This window comes from Glycine soja, chromosome 1, assembly GCF_004193775.1.
Source record: "Glycine soja cultivar W05 chromosome 1, ASM419377v2, whole genome shotgun sequence".
Classification (NCBI taxonomy): domain Eukaryota; kingdom Viridiplantae; phylum Streptophyta; class Magnoliopsida; order Fabales; family Fabaceae; genus Glycine; species Glycine soja.
Genome location: NC_041002.1, coordinates 7152813 through 7161340, shown reverse-complemented (window position 1 = coordinate 7161340; position 8528 = coordinate 7152813). Strand labels below are relative to the sequence as shown.

Below are 8528 nucleotides of genomic sequence, written 5' to 3'. Positions count from 1 at the left end.
TTTCATGTGTCTATGACTATCTAATCTAACTTATTTTAATTTAAAATACCCATTGTTCCTTTACCAATCAAACAAATAGTTTAAAAAATATCTAACCAAATATAAATGATAATAGACACATTAGAAAAACAATATGCACTTCCTGTGAACAATTCTGTTTCTCATCTTCTCTTCTTTACTCTTCCTTTCTTGTCTTTACCATGTGAACCAATCTGGTAAGTAGCAAACGAATCAACTAAGACCACGCAACCTTTGCTTTTTTATTTCTATTTTTTGAGTTAAAGAGAGAAAAGTAAAAGAAAAAAAGATGACCATTTGAGTCATCCAAATGACTTTTCCTAATACGGCCAGGGGTAGACAAGCATGACTCACATAGATGCACAGATAAAATTAGCTGCACAACTTTTAGATTTTTTACTCTATAATGTAACTTTTTTTTGCGCACACATCGTGAATATTTCAATAGTTTGAGACTAATCATTTTTTGGAGATAGAATTCACTAAAATTGACTAGAGCCAGTCCAACGAAATAAAATCTAAAGTAAATTTCAAAGATATTTTTCTTACTTTAAAAGAGAGTTATATTTTTAGTATTTTTACCAACATGTGATTTTTTACTTTATAAAAATAATAGCAAATAATATTTTATTAGTGTACCAAAATAAAACAAAACCACTATCAAACTCTGTTGGCAAATGTTCTTACAGCTTGTTTTGAAACACTATCAAACCCTGAGCAACAAAACCATGGGGGAAAAAATAATGTAGAAGCTACATTTATTGTTCTGGCCACACGTGACATGATAGGTTTCCGGGAAGAAGAAAAAAATCCAACTTTATTTTTAATAATTGATAAATTCTCCTATTTATCAATTTAGCCTCTTATTGTCCAACATTTTCTGGGAGAAGATGAATTAAATTTACTGGAGTTTAATTTGATGAATGTACTTCCAATAAATTGGTTTGATGATAGAACAGCCTTTCAATGTTACCATCTAGGACAAATGCACGCTCCATTTAGGGTGTGTTTGATTTAAGATTAGAATTGAATGAGTATACATTTCCATGCACATTTTGTAAGAAATAAGAATTTGAAACTTTTAATTAAACAGACGTTTGAGGACCTCCCAAGGGAAACCAAACACGCACTTGGTGATGACCATCTTAACCTCAAAACGTGGATTTATTAGTATAAAAAAATATATCTTTTCTCCCATACAGAGCATTTTTTGCGCTAAAATTGTTAGTATTTAAAGTACTTTTTTAACCAACCAACGTGGAACAAAGTTAAGAAACTATTCATGTATCACACTGCAGGGAGCATTGTTATAAGAGTAACGCAGAGGGGCAGATACATTGCACTACCCCACATACTGTACACTTTAATAATTTACTCGTGCGGTCCTCAAGCTATGTGATAAGCCTCAGACTCCAACATTGATGAGAGTCAAGTTTGATCAATAGCTCCAAAAGGACCATAGGAGAAGAGAAAATTTTGAAAAAGAAAACCACTAGAATAATAAGGATTGCCATATAATGGGAAAAAAATTATACATATTTAACATCAATGGGATTCCTTGATAATTACAAAACAGATGGTAGAAAATCTTAAATTACTCTACAAAATGAGATGTGATTAAGGACAACAAAATGACCATATGTTTCCATAACAAAAAAACAGATCTAATACTATAAGCTAATATAAGACCCCTATTAGATGAAGGACTAACTCATGCAGCAAAGTACCCGGTGTAAGCACAAAATCAATAATAAAAAAACCTAGAAAGTGAGAGAGCAATGAATTGAAGGAACACTGGTATATATATCTCAACAGTTCTATAAAGAGATAATGAGAAGAAATCATGCAACATTATTTAAGAATAATACAAGTTGGTACCACCACCCCAAAGACTGACAATCAAGCATATACCCAAATACGGGTTGAAGAAATTTACAAGAGAAATCCCCATGCCTGAGAACATCATGCGTTCCATTAATTCGAAAGCCTGCCCTGCTTACCTCTATAAATTCACATCTAAAAATTTTAAGCCTCTTATGGTGATTAGGTTAACTGGATCAACGGAGGGTTACCGGCCGGGCACCTCTGTCGGCGGGGCCTTCTGGTTGTCTTGCCCCAACCTGTTAGGCTTCTATCCTCCAATCCAACTTCAATATTATTAAGCTGCTGCATCAGTGGGGTGCTAGTTTCATTGGTTGCCACTGGTGTCGGGGGAGAGGGGGCAACCTGCCCCCGTCGCCTCCCCCTGCCACCACCATTCCTAGATGAGCTTCTCCTAGTTAATCCTGAATTCCAAGAATAACCTGTTGCTCTCATAAGCCCTCCAAATGTCTGAAGATCTTCTGTCACTTCATGCCTCGACAATGATGCCAGGCCTGGAAGGATGTCCCTTTGGAAGTCCCTGCGCTGCCTCCCTCTCCTTGCTGGCCCTTTTCGTGTCCGAGTTGGCAACAAAGTAGTTGTTTCTTCCACTTTGAAGTTTTCAGGGACAAGAGGCTTGGGCATGTAGTCTTCTTCCTTGGTCTCCGGCAAGTTCAATGTCATTGCCTCAAAGTAATCCATTCCTTCAGAGGAACGCCCCTCGTTGTCCTCGCCATCTTTTTCCCTTGAAACATCACACTTTCCCTCATCTTTGCATGAGGAGGAAACAACATCTGCAAACCAACTTAGCAGGTCCACCTTTGGACTTTCTGATGGACTGATCACACCATCATCCACTTCCCAGGTAAGAGATGACAAGACAACAATTGCCTCTGCTGCATTTGTAATAAGTTCATCATCCTTTGGCTGTTCAACTGTGCCTTGTGGGACTTGCGGTGATGCTAGAGCAGTTTCAAGCTTCTTTTCTTCAGGAACAGCATCCTCCTCTATCTCGGGAGGAGCAGGGGCTTCCAAATCTATTTGTGCCTTCATTTTTATATTATCACTTGGTATAGTTGTGAAAGATCCTTCATCCTCACTCATACTCAAGTTCAGATCAATTTGATTTCTAGAGTCTGCTGTTGTAGGAGACCTTGTCTTACTAACAGCAGTTTCAGTGAATGCTTCTTTGTCCAACTCAACAACAGCAGCATCACAAGGCAAGTTAATATCAAATATCCATTTTTTCTTATTTCCCACTGCTTCTAGATCGGATGGAGTAGGATTCAACACAGACAGAGAAGTGATTGAAGAAAATTCCTTCTTAGGAGAAATATGAGCCATATCAAATATGGGAATACCAAGAATTTTCTTATTACCAGAGCTTTCATTTGCCTCCGTCCTCCTTGCCTCAGTGTCATTAGAACACAAAACTGAAGTTACATTGTGCATAAATTTTCCACTAGGTCCCTTTACAGTTTCATCTTTGTTGGACAATGAGGCAGCATGGAATAAACTCGACTCTCCTGCAGTGTTTTGTACTCCATTCTTACAAGTTGTCTTCTCTCTAAGCCAAGGCAACACTGCATGACGCTCCTCATTGTTCTGTTGTCCATCCATTATCCCAGCACCTGACCGGGGAACTAAGTTATTGGATAAACCATTCGGAAGCAGCACATTCAAGTCAATATCTTTTCCAGACTTCATGTCATTGCAATTTGAATCTGAACCCTTACAGGATTTTGACGAAACATTGTTGATGAAGTGATCAGGAATTATCTTACAATCATTTTTATGATTGAGATAGTCATAGCTAATTGAAGAGATGTTCATCGATGGTTCCTTGGGCCCAGATGAAGACCCAGGGTAAAATCCATTCTGTATAGGTGCGTCACTTCGAAAACCTGGGTTAGGCTTGGAATTGATATTTAGAGGCCAGCATTCTTCCAATACCCCATTACTTTGATGTGACTGGGATCTCCTACTCAAAGCACCAGATGCATTTAGACATGGAGGTGTCTGAATTGACATCAACTTCTGGCTTAGGCTGCTATTGGCCATTTCCCAAGAAGAAGCCGAATGAGACCAAGACTTAGATAAATCAGAGGAAGGAGAAGCTGCAAAAAGACCAGGTCTATGTAATGGTATCACAGACTCAGGTTGCTTATTGATGGAGTATTCATGATTTCTTTCACTGATATGTAAATCACTAACTGTCTTTTCCCTCCACATGTCAGCCTTGTTTCGACCATTTAGATAATCAGATGCAGGTTCACGAACTTTGCTAAGTGCATCTTGTATTGTCTGGGAAGATACTGATTTGAGGAGTTGTGGAACAGGGTGCGTGTTGCTTTTAGCTTGCCCTGTCAGCATTAGCAACACGATTGTCATGGAACAACAATTTAAACAGAAGTTAATATCAATACTGATTGTTGCCTGATAAGAAAGACCAGTGTACTCCAAAAGAAAAAAAAGGAAAAGATACACAAAGGAATGAGCTTTGTTAAATTTTAGTAAGGGCACAAAGATTCAATTTTATTACTAATTAAAAATAGTTTACTAACATGAAACAAGAAGGCAACAAAGTATCATTATCTCTAACAAGCACTGACAAAAGACAAGCTCTTTAATTCTTTGACTCTGTTAAATGATTATTTTAACAAAATCACGATATGACAACCTAACGCAGGGGGGGGTGTTCAGCGGGGGGGAAAAGAAGTGAGCAAGAAAATAAGAAGTCTAACCTGACTCAGCCACTGATTGATACCACCCTTTTCCACCCCCATTGCTCTCCAAATATTCATTACTTCGAGTCCAACTTTCAGTTCCATGATGAGAGTTGAGCAATTGCTCCCTAGACAGAGCAAAAAAGTCTGACTTTTGTTTGGCAGCATCAGCAGAGATATCAGAGCATTCAGTTGCCCCTTGACAGGGATTACGATTCAGTAGGTGAACATATGGAGAATTATATGTTTCTTCCACCGGAACAGGTTCATTTAAGTCAGCCAAACCATTTCTTCTCCTTAAAGACTGCTCAGATCTTGAAGTGTCCTCCTGGCAACCAGTCTTCTCACCATTGCCGCAAAAAAGTTTTGCATCACCCTCCTTTCCAGTTTTACAGTTTCTATCAGGAAGAAAGAATGATGGATCACTTGTCTTTTCATCGCTGAGTTTTTCACTTTCCTCAGTATCAATGTACTCATCAGCAGGGAGATGTAGGTCAAACATTTTTCTCCTCACCTTCAAGGGTCTAGACTCAAGCACCTCAACATCTTTTGAACTACTACACCCATTTGGGGATGGAAATGGACTAGTTTGTTGGCCGATCGCTTTCATAGAATCCAAAGGAGAATGAATGCCCTCAACTCCCGACACAGATGTTTTAGCACAAGTAGAATTTCCTACAGGAAAGCCAGAAATATGCCATTTTTGTCCGTCTTCTGTCGTTAACTGAGATGTCATGTGACCTACAGAAAATGACGCCTCAACAGGTATCTGGTTTCTGTGTAATTCTTTCCTTTTAACCTCATTCATCAAATCCCTTTGTATTCTGTACAAACGGTGAAGTTCATAGACCTGCTTGAAACACATAGTATAAATATATCAATAGGTTCACAATCACGGCATACAAAAAGAAATTAAGCTTAACAAAACCATCACTTGAACCATGTTAAAAGAAAACTCTACATGAATACACACTATCCAAAACTATTCATGCTACAGGAACAGGGATAAGGATAAAGTTAGAAACTAGAAGATTCATACCTGATTCTTAAAAACGGCCTCATGCTCAAGCATCATGCGCTTCACAACATCCTTATCATATGCAGAACATGCATCTGTTACAGAACTTGGCAGATAATTATTGTAGTACTGCCCATTTGTGAGTGATTTATCCCCATAAAATAGTGGCCAGCCACAACTGCTGGATTCCTCATTAAGATCTCTCATTGAGTAATATCCTGGAAGATTCTGGACTTTGGTTCCCATTCCTGATAATTAATCACAGTGACATGCAAATAAGTATTCTAGCACTAATTAACATTTAAGCAGCCAAATGGATAACAAAAATCCAGACTTAATGACATAACATGGCAAGATAGCACGGAAGCTCAAAACACAAAGATGAAAACAGTACAGAATGGATTGATTAGATTTTCTGCACTTCAATTCAGTGCCCCCTCAAAAATAAGGGTGTCAAAACAAAGAATGAGCTTCTGTGAACCCTCCATGTGTAAAACCCCTTTCATTCACACCCACCCTTGTACTTGTTCCCAATATTTTAATTCTTAACAAGTTGCAATTATGGACTTCGTCTTTCTATTTCAAGCAATGTAAAATTTTTAGATACTGATGCTAAAAGCCTTTAAATGCACAATGATATAAGGAACCTACTTGTGCTAAGTTTTCATCCAACATAGGAAAGGAACGACATGCATTTAGGAAAGGATTTAATTAGAAACAAGAATTTCAATGTTAGCTATATAACATATATATGATAAATTCAAAATTATCGAAGGACATAACAATAGTTCACACTACCATAAACAGTTGAGAATTCACGAAATTACCAATACTTGGGCTTGCGGAGGATAAAAATGCAAGAAACACATTTGACGCCACTGAATGCGTAAACTCATTACCGTTACACTAGTGCTTACTTTGACATATTAAAAGATTTATAATATGGATCATTATCATTGCAATGACAAACCGACAACAACCGTTGACTAATGTATCCCTAGTAAATGTGAACCTCCACGATTTGCTAAAGATGCAATAATAAATTTTAAGCCAATCCTAACGCACAGGTCAGAAGAATCAGAACAATATAAAATGACCTCATTTACCCCAACCTGGATTTTCTAGAGATGCAATAATAAATTTTAAGTCAATCCTAACGCACTGGTCAGAACAATATAAAAAGGCTTCATTTACCCCAACCCGGAAACACTTTGTAACATTGAATATAGGGCAAATGCTATAAGCATATTCAAATATTTTGCTGTTGAGAACTTAGAACAAGAATGCCCATGGGTCAACTTGGACAGTTGAACACAACCATTTCCATGCCAGTAATAATCATTCCATGGCAATGATAACCAAATCCGCAAACCCACATTCCGGGAAAGTATGGATAAGGATTACAAATTTATTGATTATCCTACCAAAACAAACAACAGTTAAAAAATACATAGAAGCAGCAAAGCACAAGCAATTCAAATAAATCTTCTCAAAGTAGACGACTTTCTATAATTCAAGTTTTATCCACGCTTTCAAATGCATGAAACCCCTTCATACTTCACCAAATAATCTCAGGCATGGAGAATTTCCAAAATCTTTGCAAAGAGTTGGTGAAAAATCTCCAGAGCAGTTACAAACAAGGGACATCGTAAATTCACCCACGATTTTAGGGAACACTGGTCCCTCACTACAATTCACACTTCAGAGAAAGAAAGATTGAAGGACCAAACACAGGAACGAATGAATGACAAAATTCAATCAAACAGATCCGATACAACAATTATCCAAACCAACACAAAAGTTGATGCTTTCAACCAGAAGAAGCATCAGAAAGACTGAAAATTAAACATCAGAACATTCCATCACCAAAATTCAAACCAAAAATAAAAAAACAATAAATGAAAATGAAAATAGTCATGCTCAGGAGTTCATTGGAACAATAATCCCCCAAACAACAGAAACCAAGGAATTTTCAGTTTTCAATTTTCAATTTTTATCACACTCAAAAAAGACCCAGATATAAAACACCAAAAACCAAAATTACTAAAATTCACCAAATAAAAAAAAATACACACATAATTACATAAAAATTAATAATAAAAAAATCCAGAGAGAGTATAAGCAAATTTACCTCAGACCCACATCCTCTAAACACCTCCTCTCAAGAATCCCACAGAGATTCCACCATTCAAGGCACCAACAAAATCAGAGAGAGAGAGAGAGAGAGAGAGAGAAATTCAGAATCTTTTTGGACACCCACTATTTGAAGGCCAAAAGGGTAACTAGAACTGAAGCCAATAACAATTTTATAAGACAAAATAGCAAAGAGGGTGTAGTAGCAACACCATTGAAGGAGCTTAGATCGTCATCAGGTTGAAGAAAAGGAGGAGATTTCGATCTGCTGGGGCCAGCCACTCCTCCTTCTCTTTCTCTCTCTCTCAACAACACACACACAATAAGGAGAAGAAAGAATGGACCTTTTTTTTTAGAGAGAGAAACATTTTTAAAGAGAGAGAGAGATCCCAGATAAGAAATCTTCACACAAACAAACGACCTTCTAAGAACAGTGACATGAAATTTGTCAACATCCGGTCTCTTTTTATTCTCTGCTTTTTCATCACTCCTCTCTCTATTTCTCTCTCTTGCCCTTCCTTTACCATTTATATATAAAAATATTTTTCTTCTATGTTTTTCAGAATATATTTAAATCACAAACAAATAGGCATTTATAGATTCTCTCCACCTTCCTTGCTTTTCGCTAAGCATATCAATATATATATATATATATACATATATATATATTATTAAAAGGTAACTGAAAATCTCAAAATAAATATCCATGTTATTAGTTTTAACATATATGTATATATTTAACAGTTTTAAATTATTATATTTTCAGAAAAATT

The 8528-nt window shown here is 36.9% G+C and overlaps 1 protein-coding gene across 1 annotated transcript; it reads right to left on the bottom strand.

Moving 5' to 3' along the window:
• Positions 1 to 1797: 1797 nt before the first annotated feature.
• LOC114411791 lies at positions 1798 to 8224 on the bottom strand. The gene is made up of 4 exons (XM_028375492.1): positions 7754 to 8224; positions 5644 to 5870; positions 4623 to 5454; positions 1798 to 4241 (listed from the first exon to the last, which is right to left on the bottom strand). Exons 2-4 carry the CDS (start codon positions 5866 to 5868, stop codon positions 2062 to 2064), a joined length of 3237 nt encoding a protein of 1078 aa, XP_028231293.1. The 5' UTR covers positions 5869 to 5870; positions 7754 to 8224; the 3' UTR covers positions 1798 to 2061.
• Between the last annotated feature and the right edge of the window lie 304 nt (positions 8225 to 8528).

Excerpts from the sequence above, each read along its gene's own strand:
- LOC114411791 (XM_028375492.1), bottom strand. The coding sequence starts at position 5,868 with ATGGGAACCAAAGTCCAGAATCTTCCAGGATATTACTCAATGAGAGAT. Across the intron at positions 5,455-5,643 it reads AGGCCGTTTTTAAGAATCAG|GTCTATGAACTTCACCGTTT; the intron begins GTATGAATCTTC and ends TGTTTCAAGCAG. Across the intron at positions 4,242-4,622 it reads TCAATCAGTGGCTGAGTCAG|GGCAAGCTAAAAGCAACACG; the intron begins GTTAGACTTCTT and ends TAATGCTGACAG.